This window comes from Camelus dromedarius, chromosome 10, assembly GCF_036321535.1.
Source record: "Camelus dromedarius isolate mCamDro1 chromosome 10, mCamDro1.pat, whole genome shotgun sequence".
Taxonomy (NCBI): Eukaryota; Metazoa; Chordata; class Mammalia; order Artiodactyla; family Camelidae; genus Camelus; species Camelus dromedarius.
This window is the reverse complement of record NC_087445.1, coordinates 51,848,592-51,871,452: the sequence shown is the minus strand read 5'-3', so window position 1 is coordinate 51,871,452 and position 22,861 is coordinate 51,848,592. Positions and strand designations below refer to the sequence as shown.

The 22,861-nt window shown below is 39.7% G+C and overlaps 1 protein-coding gene across 4 annotated transcripts in view; it reads right to left on the bottom strand.

Moving 5' to 3' along the window:
* Positions 1 to 22,861, bottom strand: part of PLPPR1 (phospholipid phosphatase related 1) — a 353,659-nt gene that overhangs the window by 19,194 nt on the left and 311,604 nt on the right. For 3 of the 4 annotated variants that reach the window (XM_064490361.1, XM_010977449.3, XM_064490362.1), the window contains 2 exons: positions 22,213 to 22,401; positions 9,250 to 9,382 (listed from right to left, as the gene is read on the bottom strand). In XM_064490361.1, coding sequence (XP_064346431.1) covers positions 9,250 to 9,382; positions 22,213 to 22,401 — 322 coding nt within the window. Of the gene's footprint in view, positions 1 to 9,249; positions 9,383 to 22,212; positions 22,402 to 22,552; positions 22,761 to 22,861 lie in introns of all 4 variants that reach the window. The other variant, XM_031450119.2, reaches the window with a different exon arrangement.

Here is a 22,861-nt window from a genome sequence, read left to right as displayed (position 1 = left end):
CAATAAAGTGGAGGATGCGGGTGCAGAGAAGTCTAGAAAGTACTCGTAGATACAACATAAATGTGGAGAGGAAAGATTTTAGATTCCTTACCTTCCAAGGATCTAAAAACAGCCAGTTAAAATAAAGCCTGGAGGGCTTCCAAATAATGGCCTTGAAATTCTGCCCTTTCTGATTGTGTTCCTAAGTTTCTAAGGCCAAAGTCCTTGATCTGAATCCACCCCCAGTTCCACCACCAGCCTCGAGTGCCCTCAGGAGGCAGCTGCCAGTCCTGTGGGTGACCGACCCATATTGATGTGGTCCTGCTGCACTGTGTTGGCATTTCCCAATAACTTTTACTATGTTCTAATGTAATAATTTAAACTGTTTCCAAAACATACACTACTTTTTATTTCTTTTTTAAAGTTGAGGTATAACTGACATGTTATATTAGTTTCAAGGGTACAATGTAATGATTTAATATTTCTATATATTGTGAATTTTATTTTACTTTTTTGAGATACTATTAGTTTTTAAAATTTTTTTAAATTTAATTTTCTTGGGTAAACAAAGTTTATTCTAGGAAGAGCAACTCATTGAGAGATAAAACCGTTTTAAAATTTACATATCTGTACTGTTCATTGTTTCTAAGAACAATTTAGAACTTTAGCTTTTTAAACTTAAATAATTATTGAAGGAATAAAGCCAACCACAAAGAAAGAACCAACAGAATGCAGTAATCCAATCACAAAGGACAGTCAAATGTACTTACATATATTCAAGAACTCAATCACCTAAGTTATAAATAATAAGTAGTTTGTGTCCTTTCTTTTCTTAGATTCCACATATAAGTGATATCACATGGCATTTTTCTTTCTCTATCTGGCTTATTTCACTTGGAATGACCATCTCCGGGCCCATCCATTCTTTTTTATGGCTGAGTAGTATTCCATTACGTATGTATATCTACATACCACATCTTTATTCAGTCATCTGTTGAAGGACATTTGGGTTGTTTCCATGTCTTGGCTATTATAAATAGTACTGCTATGAATATTGGGGTGTATGTGTCTTTTTGAATTATATTTTTGTCTGGGTATATGCCCAAGAGTGGGATTGCTGGATCATATGGTTAAGTCTATTTTTAGTTTTTTAAGGGATCTCCATACTGTCCTCCATAGTGGGTGCACCAATTTATATTCCTACCAACAGTATAGGAGTGTTCCTTTTTCTCCACATCCTCTCCAACATTTATCATTGGTAGATTTTTTAATGGTGGCCATTCTTGCTGGTGTGAGTTGATATCTCATTGTAGTTTTGATTTGCATTTCTTTAACAATTAGTGATGCTGAGCATCTTTTCATGTGCTTATTGGCCATCTGTCTGTCTGTCTTTGGAGAAATGTCTATTTAGGTTTTCTGCCTATTTTTTGATTGGGTTGCTTGGTGTTTTTGATATTAGGCTGTATGAGCTATTTGTATATTTTGGAAATTGGTCCCTTGTTGGTCACATAATTTGCAAATATTTTCTCCCATTCTGTAGGTTGTCTTTTTGTTTTGTTGATGGTATCTTTAGCTGTGCAAAGCTTTTAAGTTTAATTAGGTCCCATTAGTTTATTTTTATTTTTATTTCCATTATTCCAGGAGCTGGATCAAAAATATAGTGCTGTGATTTATCTCCAAGAGTGTTCTGCCTATGTTTTCCTCTAGGAGTTTTATAGTATCTGGTCTTCCATTTAAGTCTTTAATCTGTATTGAGTTTATTTTTTGTATATGGTATTAGAGAATGTTCTAATTTCAGTGTTTTACAGGTAGTTATCCAGTTTTCCCAGCACCACTTATTGAAGAGACTGTCTTTTCTCCATTGTATATTCTTGCCTCCTTTGTTGTAGGTTAATTGACAATAAGTGTGTGGGTTTATTTCTGGACTTCTATACTGTTGCATTGATGTATGTGTCTGTTTTTGTGGCAGTACCACATTGCTTTGATTACTGTAACTTTGTAGTATAGTCTAAAGTCAGGGAATGTAATTCCCCCAGCTCTGTTCTTCTTTTTCAAGATTGTTTTGGCTATTTGGGGTTTTTTGTATTTCCATACAAATTTTAACATTTTTTGTTCCAGCTCTGTGAAAAATGTCATTGGTAATTTGACAGGGAGTACACTGAATCTGTGTATTGCCTTGGGTAGGATGGTCATTTTCTCAATATTGATTCTTCCAATCCAAGAACAGTGTATATCTTTCCATTTGTTTATGTCGTCTTCAATTTCCTTCATCAGTGTCTTGTTTTTGGAGTACAGGTCTTTTGCCTCTTTGAGTAGGTTTATTCCTAAGTATTTTATACTTTTTGGTGAAATGGTAAATGGTATTATTTCCTTAATTTCTTTTTCTGCTATTTTGTTGTTAATATATAGAAATGAAACTAATTTCTGAATATTAATTTTGTATCCTGCAACTTTACCAAATTCGCTGTTGAGCTGTAGTAATTTTCTGGTTGCTTCTGTAGAGTTTTCAATGTATACTATCATGTCATCTGCAAACAGTGATAGTTTCACTTTTTTGTTTCCAATATGGAGAATTTAATTTTTTAATCACAGAAAACTTTGAAACTGCCCTTTATCAATTGATAGGGGACATTTCTGATATTCAGATAGTACTTTTGCATTTTGCTGTGCCCAATTTCAGAGGGGAATCTTGCTTGATACCACTACACCAGCGGCGCTGACTTGCTGTGCTCAATTTTGTAATGTGTAGTATCTTGAATAGTAAAACAATTCTTAGAAATTTTTAAAAAATCTTTGAAAATACACTTGTATTGTTAAACATTTATAGCAGTCAAACGAATGTGGCCTTGTTGCCAAGGGACATTTTGCAAAGTTTGGAGACACTGTAATGGTCACCAGTGGGGGAGGGGGTGTTACTGGCCTCTGGTGGGTAGATCCCAGGGATGCAACTATGCATCGTGTATCCTACATGCAGAGGACAGTCTCCTCCCCTACAGAGAAGAGTTATCTGGCCCAAAATGTCAGTAGTACAGAGGTTGAAAAACTGTTTTACAGCAAGTAAATTCACCAAAGCGCCATGAGTTTGCACTGGCTAATCTGCCGAGTGCTAGAGAAACCAGCAATCTTTATTTAGTCCTTTTAGTTAGTCCAAAACAGCTCAGTCTCTTTTGAGTCCTTCCTCTCTGCACTGGTGCTGGGCAGGGCCCTCGGAAATGGTCACTTGAGTCTCATATGACTAAATAACTTTACTCTTGATAATGAGAATAACCTCTAGAATTCTGGGCTGGGTATCTTGTTCAAGTCTGTAATGCTCTGGTTCACTGAGTATGACATTCAAAGAGGGAATAGATTTTGTTCTCTGCACTGAGCAGAGCAACCAAAAGCAGCCTTATCACCACTCCTGGAGACCTGAGCAGAGGATGATCGCTGGTTGTGCCTCCGAAGTCAGCCAAGGCTCCCAGCTTTAGCATCTCTCCTCTCCCTGCACTCACAGCCCATCCTGATCCCTGGGGGGAAGGACCAAAGGTCTTTTTCTCAGTCTGGCGGCTCGGCTGCTCCTGGGATCCCGAAACTGAGGTTTCGTTTCTGTGCTAAGATCCATCCTGGCTCTCCCCTCCTTGTCTATATACCCAGGCTTCAACTCTGGTTCTTGTTGCCGAGTTCTAGAAATATCTCCATCTGCTTATAGGCCCGTGTCCTGCCTTGCTTTTGACATTTTTCTTTTAAGGCCTAGCCTCTTGACTCGAAACTAAAGCCGGGTGCCTGGGCACTGCAAGTGACTTTTAGACCACCCAGACAGGTTCAGCTTCCTTGGTCAGCATGTGGAGCCAGCCTAGTTCACTGGGCGCCCAGTTTCCTGGGGTGGTCACTGTCTGCTACGAAGTCACCGCCAGCTCTAGACAGTTCTCACTATAGGGCAGCCTCTTTTCTTCCCACTTAAAATTGTGTATCTGCCGCCACAAACTCCCTATTTCCTTTTTTCTGCATTATTTCCCCCAACACTTGCCTTCTAACAAACACTATGATTTACTTGTTTAGTTTAATGCCTAGCTTCCCCCACTGGAATATAAATTCAATGAGGGCAAATGAATCTCCATTTGGTTCACTAATATGTCCTCAACACCTTAATCGGTGCTTAGCATGAGGTAGATGCCCAACCAATTATTTGTTGAAGGTTGAAAAGATGATCATTTCCCCAGTTTATAATTACAAACACTGAATGCAAGTGGAAATGGACTGATTGAATCAAGTGACATCTCCTTTCAGATAAAGTACATTTAAATGACTTTCAAAATTGAGAAGGATTTTCGAGTTCTCGAAGAGGCTGACATTAAGCTTGTCTCAGGGCATCAATTCTTTAGACCATAAAATACGGTGACCTTTGAAGCTGCATTTAAAATATTCATGCTTCATTTAGGTCACACTTAATTTATGGCAATTAATTAGTGTTACATGAATTAACAGTTTACTGGCACTTTCTCTTCTGTCCAGTGCTACCTAGTTCTTAGACCTGACCTAAATGGCTTAAGACTTGCTTGGAATTTAATTAAATTTTCATTAGAAGTAATAATGGAGCAACTATGTGATCCCAAGTGAAAAGCCCATGATAAGCAGCTTCTGGACGACAGGCTGTTTTAGGTGCTAATAGTCTAATCCTGGCATATTTGGATCAGTTTTTTCCTTCAACTCAAAAGAAAGCAGTAGTTCAGGAAGGGAAAGTTAATTTTGTTTTCCTTTAATACGGCAAACAAACCAAACACCCTCATTGAATTCTAATGCTTTTTATTAATCACTTTTCAGTATTTCATTAAAAAGTTACTATTTAATAATTGATATTTACAAGAATGTTTACTGAAGTATATTTGTGATTGAAAATAATTTAAATATGACTTTCTTGTGCTGTCTTTGTTGCTGAAAAGGGAGTGCAGAAGCCTGTCTCTTTTGAGAATTTTAATCTGTGTATTATTGTTCAAGTTAATGCATACTAAAGGAGCTGGTATAAGAAGCCTAAATACGTGTTACTAATTTGACTACATGCATTTGTCTTCATAAAGTGTTGGTCAAATTTGTTAGTTCAGTCGGTTCCTTTCCTCCCTCCCCATGTCATGTAACACAACTTGAGAAATTATACAACAGTTTAGAAATGGGTACAGAAGTTAACTATGAGGGTTTATAGCTAAAGCCTGGGAGACTGGGCATCCTTCTTATACTGAGAACCCTGGGAAAAAGTTTGCTGTTGGATTTGCGAATCAGTGGAATTCAATCCTCTCTGTTGAGGTCAACACAATTAGCATTTGTCTGCAGGAAGAGATGTTTTAATTAGAATGTTTTCTCTTTGACTTTTCTATCCTGGCAGTTTTTTTCATTTAAAATTTAATTTGGGTCTGTGGGGGTGGGCTGTGAGGGGCTCTCCCTTCACATCTGTGCCACCCAGACTAGCGAAGACAGGCAACTCGGGAGCCAAGCTGCCGCTTTCAGCTCTGCTTTCTGCGTTGAGCACTGGGCTAAAGGACTTGGCCCTGCTTCTGGGTAGCCTCTATTTTGCCATTCTTCCCAAAATGTCGAGCTCTCTTTCTGATTTTAAAATTAAACATATTCATGATAAAACCTTGGAAATCCCAGAATAAAGAGTAAAAAAGAAAATTATTCACTCGTTAACCTACAACTTAGAAGACAATTAGCTTTTACATCTCTTTAGTCTTTTCTGTGGGGTCAACATACACACACACATACATACACACACACAAATACACACACATATACACATGCACAGATACATACACACATTCGATGCTGCAACCTTTTTATTCTGAAATAATTAGATTCATAGTGTCTGACTTTTTCCACATACCATGACTATTTCGCCTTTCATTAAAAATTCTTTAAAACAACTATTTTCCAAGATTGTACCTTATGATAGTAGCATTATTTTTAAAAATTATGTAATTGGATCATTTATATTGACAAAATAATTTTAGTCCATAAAAATTAATTTACATTTCTGATCATTTCCTTTGGATAGACTATTTGAAGTGCAATTTGGGGTTTTACAAGATGGTTATTTTTAAGGTTATTAAAATGTACTGTCAACTTGCTCTGAAGAAAGGGTATGTCAGCTTAGTCTCACTAGAAGTATATTAAAATCCTAAGTTTTTTCTCATCCTTCACAGCATAAAGCATTATTTAAAAAAAAAAATACTTTGCTAGTTCGTTGGCCATTTTAGCAATGCAAAGCTGACTGTATTTGTTGGGAAATACTATTTGTAATGGGTTCTAGAATAATTACATAAACTGCAAGAGCGAAGTCATGCCATTTCAGCTGAATTAGAACAGTTAGCTGAAACAGATGTTTCAAGTCGAATTAAACAGATTTATGACAGTTCTGCAAAAGTAAAAGTTTACAAGTTTACAAACACCTCCTAATGCCAATTGCGTAGTACGTATTTTGGTGGCTGTTGGGCTAGGGAAAAACAGACTGTTAAGTCCTTTACAGTAACATTTCTAATACATTTTGATTACTACCTAATTTTACTTTTAATTTTTTTCAAAGGAAATACCTCCATTTCAAGGATCTTTATTTTAAGTAATTTTTTTCTCCTATAAAAAGAAATTAATTCATAGATACTAAGAAAAAGTTACCCATTTGAAGATAAATAGATCCCTCCGCTACCTTCAACCCTCCTAGATGAAAAGTCAGAACAGAATTCTCTGACTTTCTTAGAACTGCCTTATTTGTGTACCTTAATTTTCAAGAACTAAGCTGAATAGAGGTAATAAAGTTAATTTAATAGAAGGTAAATGAATATTTAAGAATCAGTATTTATGGAAGTAATTTTAGGCAAATCAGTGATTTAACAGAGTTTATCTTGCTCTTGTCCAAAAAAATAACTGAAAACCTACTATGTGCCAGGGACTTTGCGATATGCTGTTGATACCAAGTGACAAAGATGTAGTCCCTGCTCTCAAAGGGATCACAAATTACAGCAGTTCCCCCTTACCCACAGGGGATACATTTCAAGACCCCAGTGGATGTCTGAAACCATGGATGGTATGGAACCCTGTATATACTATGTTTTTCCTATACATATATAACTATGATAAAGTTTAAATTAGACACAGAAGAGATCAACAACAATAATAACAAAATAGAAAAACTGTAACAATATACTATATGAATGTGGTCTGTCTCAAAATATCTTATTGTACAAATTTAATGCCTTTTCTATTTTAACTAAGCACTTACCACATGCTGTGGCTGTAATTTTTTCAGTTTGAGGTATGACAGCAAAACTAGCAGGTATTCCTTTTGCCTTCTTCCCAATTTTACAGATAGAAGATACGTTCTTAGCGTTCAACCTCAGCATATGACTTATTTTCTCTCCTTGCTAAGTTGAGAACTTTTAACTTTTCACGTAAAGAAAGCACTTTACTGCCTTTCTTTGGCAGATGCAAATTGCCAGCATCACTCCTCTTGCACGTTGGGGCCATTATTAACTAAAATAAGGGTTACTTGGACACAAACTGCAGAATCATGACAGTCGATCTGATAACCAGATGGCCGCTAAGTGACTAACGGGTGGGATATGCTGGATGACTGATGTCCTGGGTGGGACAGAGCAGGAGGGCTCAAGATTTCATCCCACTACTCAGAAAGAAGCATGACCGAAAACTTAGGAATTGTTTATTTCTGGACTTTTCCATTTAGTATTTTTGGACCATGGTTGACTGTGGGTAACTGAAACCAGAGAAAGCAAAACCATGGAGCAAAATGTTAATAATTACCAACATCTCTTGAAAACTGGGCGTCAGGCACTTTATCATAGCATTTTTCATGCTCATCAGATCCCTGGCTGTAGGTATTATTACTGTCACGTACACACTCACAGTCCTTGGGAACAGTTACTGTATCCCATTTTATATCACATTCTTCATCTGCGCAGTTGTAACTGTAACCTACCTTACAGGGTGCTGAGTGGATCAAATGAAATTATAAGCGTCTAATCCAATGCCCTGTATAATAAATATTCCCTCCTCTCATCTTTTTGCCTTGAAGCCACTCTGATGGGGAGTGACCAAACTCTGGATGTCTTTGAAAGGAACCATTGTTTGCAACGAGTGAAGTAGACGGTGGTGATATCATATGCATCAGGGTATATACCCCATGAGCCGACGGCAGGCTCCCACAGGTCCTTCTGAAAATATGGTCAGGAAGTGCTGAAGACTATTTTCATGTTAAGGATTGCTTCCTTTAACTTAGATTTTCTTAGGTTTCCCACTCTGCTACTTCTCTCATTCCCATGCCAACTATAGAAGTTACTGCATACTTGATTTTGATGTGGTCATTTGCTCATGACTTGAGGAAGGTCAACCGTTTTCTATAATAGGAAGAAAAGGATTAAGGATAAAAGGAGTTGAGATCTTGCTGTATTCTGGCCTTCACTTTCTCAGGTGTCAGTGCTATATGTTCTAAGTGGTACCATGGCTTCTTTTACACAAGCCATGCTCACACTTTCAGAGTTTTATCCTGGCTCCCATGAAGATCTGGGGGTAGGTATTTGCAGGCTCTCACTAGGACACTGTAATAGTTTTTTGCTGAGTACTTACTGTGTAGGAACTCTGCAAGACCTATATTCCCACCCACACCCGTAGACATATTCATTCCCATACCTGTAACCCTTATCCATATCACCTCGGGAGTTTTTAATCAAAATCCTAGCAGGAGGGATATAAAATATGCCTTAACTATTCTTTGTCATGAACACTAATAAAAGTATTTGTTTCCCAACTTCGGAAAGGCATTATTTTCAAGAACCTAATGGATTAAGATTTCCCATAGTTTACATTCCCTGCATAACAAAATTACTGGATAGGACAGTTTCATCAGGAAATCTGATTATTTCTAAGTTCATTTTATTGGGGTCCCCTGATTGCCCTCCCCTGCCTGACTCAGCTAAAGGGTATATGGCAATATCCAGTCAATATTAAAATAAATGTCCCAAGGGAATCTCAGAAACATATTGTATAGGAAAAAAAATCAGAGTTGAAATAATTTGCAAGACAATTTAATAAGGATCACTTCACTCAAAAATTTAACTTGGCACCAGGATTGGGCTCAATTTCTGCACTTCCTGGAAAATGCCCAAAGCCACCCTTGCTTTTAACAGTGATGATTCCATAGGTTAGCTTATTTTATCAAGTGTGTTCATCTTGAGCAAGTCCAGTAAATTTCACCTGCAAGCGAGGGCTCAGTTCAGCACGCCTTGTACTTACCTATGAACCTTACGATCCTTCGGAGTAAGGGGTTCAGGTAACAGCATTCTCCGGTCAGAATTGTTTTCTCCTGGGCAATCAAAGATTCTCTGGTTGACTTTATGAAATACATGGATATCTCACCAATAAAAATCTGGAGAAGGAATGTTTAAGAAACATCAAGTTGGAGAGCTGTCTGATAAGAGGCCAGTGGCTTTAAAAAAAACCCAAAACCTTCTGAGGCTTCACCATCCTTTTAAAAGATACCATGTTGGAGAGATGGAGAGTTAATTAATAGTTTGCATTCAACTCTTCAAAAGAATTAGAAAAAGTAATAATTGATCATTTCAGACAGATTTCAGGCTATAGTATTAAATTTTAAGGTCATATAAAACATAAGTTGAAATAACAAATTGAATAGTAGAATCTATGACAAGACTGACTCATGCTGGTTTTGAATTTTTTAACTTCAGTGATGTGCTTTGCAATGATGAGGGATGACTGGCACAGCCAGTGTGCCCAGCAGGGCGTTATAGGCACACATCGCAATAAATCACTAGTTCATTATGTGGCACTACTGCCATTATGTGACAAATCCTTATCTGAACAAGTCTGTCTGAGCTATACGTCTCCTACTCTCAACTGTTTGATTGTCACTTCTTTGTGATTGGCACCTCTCGTTGAACTAATAAACATATACAATCATTTAAATCATGATGCCTTTGTGTGCATCATAAGTGCCTTGATGACTGGGACCATGGCTTATGTTTCTTCATTATGCTCATAGCACCCAGCACAGTGTATCTGCATTTAAAATAAGGAGCTGGCATGAGGCAAGTTATCACCAACTCTGACTCGTGATGCTGCCCTGATTGAAGACTTGAGAACCTTCAATGAAGAATAAAAAAAATAAGAATAATACCATCTTCTATTGAAAACTGGATGTCAGGCACTTTATCATAGTATTTTTCATGCTCACAAAGTCCTGAGTGTAGGTAGTACTATCCTTGTTTTACTGGTGAAGAATGGAAGTTCAGTGAGGTCAAGGAACTTACCCTCCAGAACATAGAAGTCGCATGTGGAGGCACCGAGATTGGCACCCAGTACAATTGGGTTCCAAAGGCCACATTTCCCACCCCACCATATGCCATTTTTATTTTCTGAACCCTAATTTCAACAGTTTCCCCAGAAGAGTGTGATCTTGTAATTGTTTTTCTTTGCTATGCATGCGTTCATGGCTTTAGAAAAGCTTTGTCAATGTTTTAAGAGTTCCCAACAGGAATATCTGTTTAGATGGATAAAGATGCCAACATCATGAATAGCACGTGAGTGATGGAAATTAATCTACAGAATGGTAAAACTAGAATCATTCCCAGATGTTTTCCCCTTTTATGGGTGAGGAACCTGAGGGTCTCGGGGACTTGGCCACACACAGCCCATGTCTGAAGCAGCTCTAGCAGGCGGCCTACGAATAGACACTGCTATCCCCACTGTTACAGGTAAGATGCCTGAGACAGAGAGGGGTTAAATAATTTGTCCAAGGTCATCACACATCCCAGCTCTAGAGCCAGGAAAACCTGGTTCCAGAGTCCTTTCTCTTAACCACTACACTTTTGCTTAGTAGTGATGATTCAATAAAAATATTCAATTTGTGTTTAAAATTGACAACATGGAAAACAAAACAAAGTGCAATATGCTTTAAACACTGAAAAACCTACATGATAGTAAAGTACAGGATAGAATAGTGTTGTGGAAATAGAACTACAGGCGAGTCAGAATGCGGTGGGAAGTTGGCAGGAACAGAGAGCTCAGGGTCAGGCAGGCAAACGATGGCTCCGATAGAAGGGCGGCATGGTCACCTTGGCAGGTGCTGTCTGGTATGGTTGTGCAGAATCACAGGCATTTTGTACAGAGCATCCCTTGGCATTAATGGGTTGATGCCATGTAAAAATATTTGCATTGATTCAGGAGCTCAGCCTGCCCTCTTTGCTACCAGACATACCTCTGCCAAAATAAGGTGCTGAGGGGCTTTGTTTGCCCCTATTGTAATGATGGAACTGCATCACTCTTCTTTATCTTGGTGAACAGATGGGGATAAATTCATGCACACTCGGATACATGAAATATTATTTCCTTGAGGGAGCTTTCTCTGATCCCACAGACTAGCTTAGGCATTCTGGTTGTACATGAATCTCTTCCCTTGCATTTCTCCTTCCTAATCCTTATCGTGAATGATTACATACTATTGTTGTTCTTTGTTGTGGGACGTCCTGCCTGTTTTCTCAGTTATATCCCCAAGGCCTAGCCCTGTGTAAGATACATGGTAGTTATTCAGTGTTCAATGCAGTAAGCATATGAGATTAATGAAGGTCTTTTGGAATAAAGGTTTAAGGAGGTAGACTATGAAGAAGGAAAAATGATTTCTATTATATATCCTTCCAGACCCAATGAAAATGTCACTACCCGTCCCAAAGCCTTTGCCAGGTCCCCTTGGGAAAAGGAAGACCCTGTCTTGTCATTGCTCCCACAAGATACTATGCAGATCTCTATCCTGACATCTACCCAACTAATTGCAATTACTGTTTGTATGTCCCTCTTCATTTGACTATGATGTCCTTATGGGAAGGATTTTTGCCCTTGTATGGTGCCTAGAACCAGAGCTGGTATATAGTAGGCTCAATCAATATTTGCTGAATGAATAAGAGATGGAATCTTTAGAGGATTTACTTGTGGATAGAACCCTCTGATCTTAACTTCTCTGAAGATTTCTCTGCAGGAAATTCCTAACATAGACCAGAAAGCATGCAGTTTTTGGTATATTACTTAAGAATAAATAAAAACCCAGGATTAAGTAATACAAAGTGAAGTATCTCTTTTAAACTAAAGTCACTCATATACCCATCTTGCATTCATCAGTTTTGGAGAGGGAGCACCCGTTCTGTCTGGAAATGTCTAGCACTGGAGACATAGCTGTGAACAGAGCACAATGGGGAGAATACAAGCAAACAAACTGACACACGTATCATGTAATGTCATGAAATGACATATGATTAAAAAGGAAATCAGGGAAATGGGATAGAGAGTGACAAACAGGTGAGGCTAAGAAATAAGCATTGCTTGCCCCTAGCCATTTCAGAAGCCCGGAACATCCTTACTCTGTAAGACAGAGATAAGCAAACTTCAGAAGTTCTCCATTTACTGAAGGTTTCTACTGCTCACACTAGAGGGGAAAAAAGCAAGATAATGTGAAAGAAAATCTACATACAATTTACTCTTGTTAAAAATACACATGTGCATGTACATGTACACACACAAAAATGTAAACAAAAATCACTCCAAGGCATACCAAACAGAAGTTGTCCTGCCAAAGGGCATGGGACTCAAATAGATTAAGTAAAATGTCCTGATTCTCATGTCAAAGGTGATAAGCAGTGTAAGAATTGTTACTACTGGGCAACAATATTCAAGTCACAATTGAGGTATGAAACATAAAAGAAAAAATCAGAGCAAGGATATATACTAACCTGTCTATCTAGTTATGGACATAATACGCTGACTATATTGAGTAATAATGAACGCTGCATAAAGAAGGAAGAAAGGGAGGAAGAAGGTCATTTTCTAATTAAAAGGTAGGGCAATATTCCTGGTTTTCAGTTCAGACTGTGATGCATATAAAGGTTGCTGATGAAACCACCCAGCTCTCAGAGCTCAGTGAATGGGCTTCATGGATGTTCATCTCACTGCATTTCCTGGCCATGAAGAGGGCGCTCTTTCTCCATCCCCTGCATCCTAGAGTCTCAGAGAGGGCTGACTCTGCTTGGAGAGGGAGAAAGAGGGGAGATTCTGCTTGATAAAGGAAGGGGTCTCTCTGCTTTTCTGCCAGGCCACTAGCCCACATTGGATGCCATCTCACCCACTGCGGCAGATTTGTGACTCTGGTTTTGGCAATGGCTGGATTCCTCCATCTGTATCTTTGCCACACACACTCTACCTCTATCTGCGACTCTGTTCAGAGAGCAGCTGGGGCATGTGGGACTCGCCATGTGTTCAGCCCTGGCTGCCCTGCCTATTATGGCCTTTCAGGTTGTTGGCTAACAAACATCCTATCACTCACAGCAAATGAGAATACCCTCTGGTGGGAAATGATCAAGGCCAGACTCTAGGTCTGGTAAAGCGAGCGAACTGCATGTGAATTCCACTGGTGCATTTCTCATCCCCCAGCTAGGCCGGCTACAATCCCAAGTGATATAAGACATTTAGATAACAGTGAATATACTTTAAGTAGTGAGTATAGTTCTTCTATCTTGATAAAGTTCAAATATGGAAACCCAAATGGCAAATAAACAACCCCAGGATATAGTACATCATTTTGGTGTGTTATCTCTCAGACTTCATTTCTTCCCATTGTTTACAGGAGATCTGGTAGGTCATAAATAAGTGGTATGAATGTGAGATATTTCGGGGACAGCCTTTAGATTTCAAAATATAAACAGTCTGCAGAAAAAAGTAACTGGAAGAAGTATTATAATTTCATATTGTAAGGGGGATCCACTGCCTATTATGGTGACTGCCATTAAAAAAGTGCACCTAGAATTCCTGGAACATGTTTTGGGCTCACACGTAGGTGAGCTGTAGCTCTGGTACTTGGCAATATCAAAGTTCCTGCTGTTTCTTGAAGGTGGGCCACACAGTGGAAGTCCCAGCTCTTTCCCTTCTCGATGTGTGACCCTGGGCAAGCAACTGAACCTTTCTGAGCCTCAGCTTTTCTTTTTCATGATTTTGAACAGAAGGGTAACTCAGAAAACTATTCAGCGTATTAAAAATATGTATGTCCAAGTATCTGCAGGCATGCAAGGAATGTTTGTCGCCTTTACTTTCTGGTCTAGGCAAGAATGTGTGTTGAAATTGATTAGAAAAAAAAAAAAAACCATTGTCCCTAGTCCTGGAGTAAAGGAACATGATGTGACTCAAGCTCTGCTCTGCCTCTAACCAGCTGTTTGACCTTGGACAGCTTGCTTGACTTGACTTCTCTGGGTCTCAGTTTCTCATCTGTTGGACTAAGAGACCTGTAAGTTGCTTTTTCAGCTCCAACATTTTTGCCTTGATGATCGGAACTGACATTACATAGTTGGGCTTCAATCTCACTTCCTCTAGTTAAGCTCCCCCAGGGCCAGTGTAGTTTCCTGCCATGCTCCTTCCTTCAGCCTTCATCCACTTTTAAAACCCCATGGGGCTTTGCCCTCACCGAGTGATCTTCCCTTAAAGCAGCGTGGACACAGCCTACTCCAGAGTCAACACGCTGCCTGATAACTCTGTCACCTGCATTCCTAAAGGGCAGCAGAGGCTGGCAGCCCCGCTCTGGGTTTTTGTGTGTCATGCTCTGAGGAAGAGGAGCGGGTTCTCTGCACACTTCCTACTGTTAATGTCTAAGTAGCTTCAGAGCTTTCAGTCCCGGGGACTTTTAGATGCTCCCTGGGGGCTTCTCTAGTCATGAGCATTTCCCAGACAGGCGTGGTTCTTGCCGTAGATTTTGTTTAAAAGTGACCCAGGAGATTTTAAATTGTACAGACTAAGCTGCAAGTCCTGGCTGCTAATGTCTTCATGCTCTGCTCTAATCTTTTCTGCTGAGTGCCGTTGGCAACCCAGATCTGCAGAGAGGTTCTGGTCCTCTGACTTGCTGAGCTGTGCTTGGTTCAAGAGCTCTTGCCTTCTGCTTTATCACACTGAAGTGTAAATAAGGGAGTTCAGCTCTAGACACTTCCTGTGCCTCTCAAAGCTGAAGGCTTCAATAGGGATCAAGGCCATTGGGATGATGGCATTTTGGAAATCAGTCAACAACTGAGATAATAAGTGTTTCTGTGGATTGGAGCCTCCTTACTGGTCTTGATCCAGGGGCGGCATCTACTCATTCAGAAGGCCGTCTTAAGTTGACATGTTATAAAATGCATCGCAAGGTGGTATGCTACATTTCAAAGCAGACAGTCTCTGAAGCCTTTTTTTTTTTTTCTGGACAGTGGATACAAGATAAAAGGGAATTTAAAATGAGTTAGCTAAAATACTGCTTTTGATAAAAAGTAAAATGTATTGTAATCACCAAGTAAATGATCACATATTTTTAGATGAACAGCAGTCTTTTCAAGAAACAAATTATCATAGCTCCTAACACAATCATCTAATCACCAGTCGTTAAAAGGAGCATCTCAAAGGTGGTAAGCAAGTCTCTCCGTGGGCCGATGTCAGGGGAAAAAATTAAAAACAATCTGTAGAGGACTTTGGAGCACACGTGGATGGTAAATAGGGAAATGGATATTTTCCTTAAAGTTAAAAAAAATCCATAATAATTAATTTTCTTTCCCAGAAAAAAAAATGTTAATCATGATGACTAAATACATTAGCAACAAAGAAAATACACCCAAAAAATGGTAGGAAAAAAAAAGGAAGTTAAGTGATTCTGTACAAAAGGGAAAAAGATGTGAATGATGAAGTGTTAAAAGGGGTTTCAACAGATGAGATTGTTCGGAGCCTGGAAGAGGCAGAGTAGGAGGCAGTACAGGGTCCCGCACTGTCTCCTTGGCCCCGGCAGCTGCGTCCGTTGTCTGGCAGCCAAGAGACATGCATTTATCTAGGGCCCGCTTTGTGAACCACGCAGTACTTAGAGCGTTTATATTCACTATGGGAGTTTATGGCCCAGAAACCCCCAAATGAAGATTCATAGTTTCCTCCAAATGGTGCCCTTCTATCAAATTACGCCTGTCTCGTCCTTCCCGAGGAAACCCTAAATGAATCTTGCACACGCGTGCGTGCACACTTGCACGCAGACTGCAAACTGTTTCAGTTCTCTTGGGCTGGGTGTCAAATGTTCTGCAGCTGCAATACTAAATACTCCCATCACTTTATTGTGAGGCCAAGAAAAAGGTTTAACAGTCATTTTCTCATGCCCTGTGGCGCTGGGGCTCAGATAACATAAGGGTAAATCAGATTCTCTGCCGAGTTAAATCCTCTCATCCAAACAGGCTCTCTGCCTTCGACTCTGAGTCTGTGAGTTTATTCAGGGGGCCTGAGTCGGTTCTTTGCTACTAGGGTTTCCACGTTGGTCAGAGTGCATCCTGCAGATTTCCTGGCGCCTGGGGTTGTCACTCTTGGATAAATGGTTCCGGACACAATAAATCCCCCCAGCTCTAGCTTTTCCTAAAGATCTAGGACAGCAGCGGCCTGTCCCTCTACAGCCTTCCGTGTGGCCTCACCTCACATGATCCTGATCTTTTCTGACAGCGAAGCACAAGAGGAGGAATAGGAAATGACGGGTCAAGCACACGTGGAGTCTTTTCTCTCGTGCCTTTCTCGCGTGTCCCTGCAGTTAATGCCCATGTGCAGAGGTGCGCAGCGGTGGAGGGGGCTAGGCTCTGCACTGGTTAGGGTGCTAGAGGACACACCCAACCCCGAGGACGAGCCCAGGTGGAGCTGCCCTTCTTGGAAAACTCCCATCAGTCAGTATCCCACAAGTCACCCCTGGGGAGTCTTGCCTTCTTTCTGCTTCAGGGAAAACAGGAGATGGGTTTAAAGAGAAGTAAAACCAAACACACACAAACTGGGCCAATTCTGTGAAACACTTGACCAGGCACAGAGCTGTAAGACTGAACTCTAGAGAGAAAGTCAACAGAGAGAGACTAGGGCATTGGGAATCTGACATCTGGAACCTTCCAATCAGAAGGTTCTTTTTTTTGGATCTCAAGGAATATTAGAACTTGAAAGATCACTTGGACGTCACTTAGCCCGATCCCATCTTTTATTTACAGATGAGAAACTAAACCCATGGAGGGAACGTGACTTAGAGGTAATCCAATTACGAGGGGCAAAGCCATCACTGGGCTCCCTGCCTCTCTTGACAGATCAGACCTGAGACAGGATGACCCTGCAGCGTGAGGAGAATGAGAGGTGCATCTCGGAAGCAGGGGGCGCGCTGAGTTAGGCACTGGGGAATCCATGTCCAGGTGGCCCAACACAGGCCGCTCTTGGATAAGCCACACCTCCACAGGAAGGGGCAGAAGACACGAGCACGGCTCCTTGCTCCCTGGAGGGGTTCCTGAGCATTGGGACAGTTCTGCTTTCTGTCCTGCCACTGCTCACTTATTTTCAGGGCTTGGGGGAGGATGGCACACCATCAGCAGGGTTCCAAGGCCACTCGGCTCTCTGCCATTAACCCATCAGCTGTACTCAGTGCTGGTTCCTAGCAATGCCCCTCATTCGGGAGGAAAATAAAAGTGGAACCAAATGGGTGGGTACCTGTCCAATCACATACAGAACTAGCTGTGCCCTTCAGCAAATTGTAATCTTACAGCATTCTTAACTCAATATCTAAAGTCTCAATATTCTCAACTCAAAAATGAAGGGAATGGAACCATACTTTCTCTGTGTTCTTTGAGAGGTCTCTTTTCTGTTTCACTGGAATATGGTGAGGATAAATTAGGCAAGGACTGCAGCGTATAAGTAAGTTAAAAGATGTTCTTGCCACCATCATTTATGGAATACTCCTCAGCATGTATCTTGGAGGCCTGCCATCATCATTCTTTGCATTTTTCACCCACAGAGGTAAAGGAATGTGTGTGTGAATCAGGGTTCCATACTTGAAAACTAGGGTAGAACTGTAAGTTTTTTTTTTCATCGATTCTGTTTTAATCCTTATTTTCTATTTTACAATATTTATCATATTTATTTCATTCTTTACATGTGGTTTGAATTTAGTCTACTTTTATTTTTCTAACTTCGTAAGTACGACACTTAATTCAGTAATTTTTTAAAGTAGTTTTTCTTTTTTTGTGTGTATATACAATACAGTCAGCACATTCATATTTATTAACAATATAATGGTTCTTCCTTTAGAACTGTAGGTTCTTAATACTCAGTTCATTGTCCACTGGCCGTATCCCCTTGGCTTCCCATCAGAGCATTTGACTTCCATGTCAATTTGTGTCATTTGGGGAAAAGGAATTGGTGGAGGATATATGATCAAAATTTGTAGCCCAGTGAAGATTTTCTGCTGAAAATCAGAATAAGAGATGTATCTTCTTTGCCCAGAAAGAAGAGAAAATTCTTCATAAAGTTCTGATTTTTCTATTTTTGTTTTTTGGCTATGTATGTTTTTGTTTACTAGAATTGCTACTTTTAAACCTTATTAAAAATTGGTCATTTCATAATTATGCCAGAGGAACAGGCAATGTTTTAGAACTATATCTTTCAATTTTAAAGTATTGCATTGATGTGGAATTTAGAAAAAAAAATCTGTAAAAGTATAATAGAGAAGAAAAAAATTAACTGTACCATTAGCACTCAGAGATAATAGCTGTAAATTTTTAGTTTATTTCTTACTAGTCTTTTTATGTATAATTATAAATTTGGGATTATACTCATAGCACACACACGTTATCTCTTAGGGTCTATTAAATATTCAGACCCACAGACACCCACATGCCTCATTTGGCACTGGTCCACTTGGGAGGAGCCACAGCTTGCCAATGGGGCAGCATTGGTGCTTCTCCTCAGCACCTGTCCTTCAGTGGTCCAGCAGAGCAGTACAGCTCAGGGCAAGAAGACCACAGACGGATCGGAGGGTGCAGGAGCCACCCTGGCTTAAAAGACTCATCAGGTCCCACTGGAGTCAATATATGATGCAGCAACTCTATAGACACAGCTTCCAAGTTCCCACGTCGGACATGCCAAGTTCCAAAGTCACGGCACGTGGCACCTTCTCAGGTAGTTACAGTTCTCTGAGTCCCGATGCAGTTCACCAATCAGGTTAATTCTGCCTAGTAACATAGCTGATACATATCATATTTTTCTAGAGAAACAGAGCTAGAAAATTAAGGGAAGTTCAGATTTTCCTACAGAAGGGGAAAAGCTTTTACCTGCAGTGTTATATACAATTTTTAGCCTTCTTAAAAACGTTTTCGTTAAATCACAAGCTTATTTCATGGCTATTAGAAGTGTTTCAAAACATGACTGCCCCATAATGGATTTACACAACCCTCTAGTGTTGTATATTTAGCTAGGGCCAAGTTTTCCACTCTTAAAACTATCCCTGAGATGAACATCCCTAAACAGAAATATTTGTATTTATGTAAAACTCTGGTTATCTCCTTAACATGAATTCAGGGAATGGAATTAATGACTGGGTCTGAAGTTTATAAAACTCATACTACATTTTTGATCAGCTGCTCTTCAGAAAGAAAATGTCAATTTACATTTTGACTTGAATCATCTGCAAGTGTCTATACCTTTAACAACATGGGTCATGCTTCTTTAAAACATCTGTCAATTTTTATATGGGGAAAATGCTGTTAAAAATGACTTTGATAAATGATGAGTTGAGAAATGTTTATATGCATATAGTCAGTTATTGTTTTGTTAATTGTCTTTTTGTCCTCGTTTTTATTTTGGGAAGCTCATCTTTTTAAGTATTAAGAATATTTGCATGGGAGTCTCATGCTGCACATTTTTTGCAGTCTTTATTTACTTTTTCTTTTGGTAGAAATGCTTTTCAGGTAGACAAATCTATCAATCTTTTTCTATCTGCTTGTGTCAACATTCCTAATTGAGGGTGCTTTCGTGGGTTTGTAGCCTTTCTAAGTGTTTGAAATTCATATTTTCCTTGCTTCATAACGTGCATTGAATTATTTTTAGGCTCTGGAACAGTTTATATAGTTACGGATTTTCTATCTTTTGAAAGTTTGAAGGAAGTTATGTGTCTCCAGTACTATTTTGTGAGATAAATTTTAGACATGTTTAAAATTTATTCTATTATTTATTTATTCAGCTTTTCTACATCTTTCCAAGGCATTGTTAGTAAGTTGGCTTTTCATAGAGTATTATCAATTTAGTTGAGAGGTAAACATATTGGCACAGAATTAAATATACAATTTAAATAAAACTATAGACTTCTAAAGGTTTATATATTTTTGTTTATATATTCTTTTCTTCCTTAGCTTTTTTTTTTTTTTAACTTTTGCCTTTCTTATATTAGACTAACCAGGGGGTTATACATTTTACTTATCAACTCTACTGTTTTCTGATTGAGTGATTTTTCATAATTTTTATTGATCTGTTTCCCTTGCTTTCCTTAGATTTTTTTTTTAACAAAACAAAACAAAACACTAATTACAAAAAGTATAGGACTGGGTCTGGGAAGAAGAGAGAACAATATGTGAGGAAGTTAAAGGATCACTCAGAGATTCATGCCTGAGTACATAAGAAAATATCTTTATGAGACAGGAAGGCACCTCGATCTGATTCCAGACTAAGCCCACTGCCTCCAGGAAGAGCCACCATTAAACCATTCCAGAGAGAACCCAACGTGGCCTCCAGATTTTATTTGGGGAGTGAAGTGCGTCACCTTTTGAGGTTCATGGATAAGCGCCTTTTATGCCTTCTCTTATTCCCTGGGCTGGTGAGAAAGGAAAAGGGAAAGGTAAGAAGGATATGAAGATCAGCCTTCCTCTGGGAGAGGGCACTTCCCCCATCACTCTAAAGAGGAAGCGTCACCAGGGTTCTCAGTGGAATCACCTCCTCTTTAGGGAGAGGAAGTTGGTCTGTGTTCCTGAAGCAGGTGAGGATTTCCAGCCAGGTTCTTTGTTTCCCTACTTCTAACCACTGAGCAGTACATGCCAGGCACTGACCGAGTCATTTGTATGAATCATCTTATTTAAGTCTCATGACAACTCTACGAAATAGGCAGTCACATCATCCTCATTTTTATGGGCGGAACAGTAGTGACTTGCCCAAAGTCACATATGCAGGATGTAAACCCTGGTAGGTTGGATTGCAAAGCTTCTGTTTTTAACCATTCTAACAGATCATGTTTTATCACTGCCAGCCTTAATTCCTACCGCATAGTCTTATCATTTAAGGGGGGGTCTTGTCAAGCCTAGAGTTAGTGATCAAAATGAACTAAAAGTACCTTGACTTATTATGTCCATATTATTCCTCCTAAAAATTCTATTCCATTTCTCATCTTAAAGCAAGCAAAACATTTGCATAGAAAAAAAAATACTCGAACTGAATGTCTGATCAATCAGTACATTTCTCAGCAGACCAACTGGTATTTTTATTACTGCCCAAAGAGAGGGGAGTGGGAGGGGGGCAGGCAGGGGAGAGGGAGGGTTGAGGGGAGGCAGTTTTGGAAGAGAAAGGGGGGAAATGGTAACTGAGATTATATCCCAAATAATCTGATCTTGTAGTATGTTCAGACACAGAAATGTTTATTTCAAAACCCTCACAAAGTCATTTTTGAAATCAAAATGAAAATATCTAAGTGTTAAATCATTTTACCAGACAATACAGATCTGTGAGCTTTAAGCTTTTGAAACAGTCTTCTGAGAGGACTGTCTGGCCAAGTTTTGTTTTTGTTTTTGTTTTTGTTTTTGTTTTTTTGATTCATGAGAGAAGAAAGAAATGAGGGTAAAGTTGCAACTTAATTGAATGTGATGTAATGGGAGCAAAGCCACTCAGTGAATCACAGCAAACTTCAGGTCAAGAGATCTCTCTCATCTCCAGCCTCTCTGGAAGCTCAGTCAGAAGGGCAGGAGATACAGGCTCTGATCTGAGTCTTTGTATCCACGCCAGCCTTTACACTCAAGACCACTTCGGAATACACACTATCCACAGCATATTTTTTCAAGAGCGCAGTAACTGTTTCTTAACGTGTTAGCCAGTCATGCCTATTGATTTATGATATTCACACACATTTTAAATATATATATATATTCATACATATATTTGAATTCAGATACCAAAAAGCAAAAGCCATCTGTAAAAGACACCTATTTTAATAAGATTTTATGCGGAGCTCTACTCATCACTGTGTTTTGGCTGAAACAGGACACACCGATAAGGTTGCTGGTGAGCGCCCAGGGAGAGAGGAAAGAGGAGAAAAGGCAGACAGGACATGTTTCAGATCTGACAACAAAGAAGAAAATCTATTTCTCTACTTACAATAGCAGTGGGAGTGGCAGCCAGCACACAGTAGAGCACCAGAGGGGTGATGAAGCTTTCTTCCTCAGTCCCCGGGTAAGGCTTCATTAAGTCTCCGTCTTGACAGAAGAATCCTTGGATATGCACCTGAAAAGTGTCAGTGCATTCGAAGTAGTAGGCAAGCAGCACTGTCCCAGCCATGATGACAAGCTGAAAATACAGCATGGCCACACAGAGACATTAGCAGGGCTTCAGAGCGGGGCCCGCCCCTCAGGGCCCACTCCCTCCATCACCCCGGCAGCTCTCCTCCTATCGGTGTTGGCAGGCGGGTGCGTGCCTGGCTCAGGGAGGGTGTGCTTACTTGTCCGCCTTGTAACATCTGTTATGTAAACCTTCCAGCAAGTCATGAACAGCTCCCATCTGAGAGGCAGACCACAACCAGGCTTGTAGAGAGACCCGGCTTCTGCTGCCCTCCTCTCCGAGGATGCACGGGAACCAAGGCCGTTCAGGACACAGGTGGAAGGTCAAAGGGCAGTGGCATAAGAATTGGCAAGACGTAGATGTGATATCTGTTCATGGGAGATTTTATAAAATAGTAGAGACAGACTTACCTTATTATAAAATATTAGAGGCAGGTAGATGATAAATGAATGAACAAACAAGCAGGAAA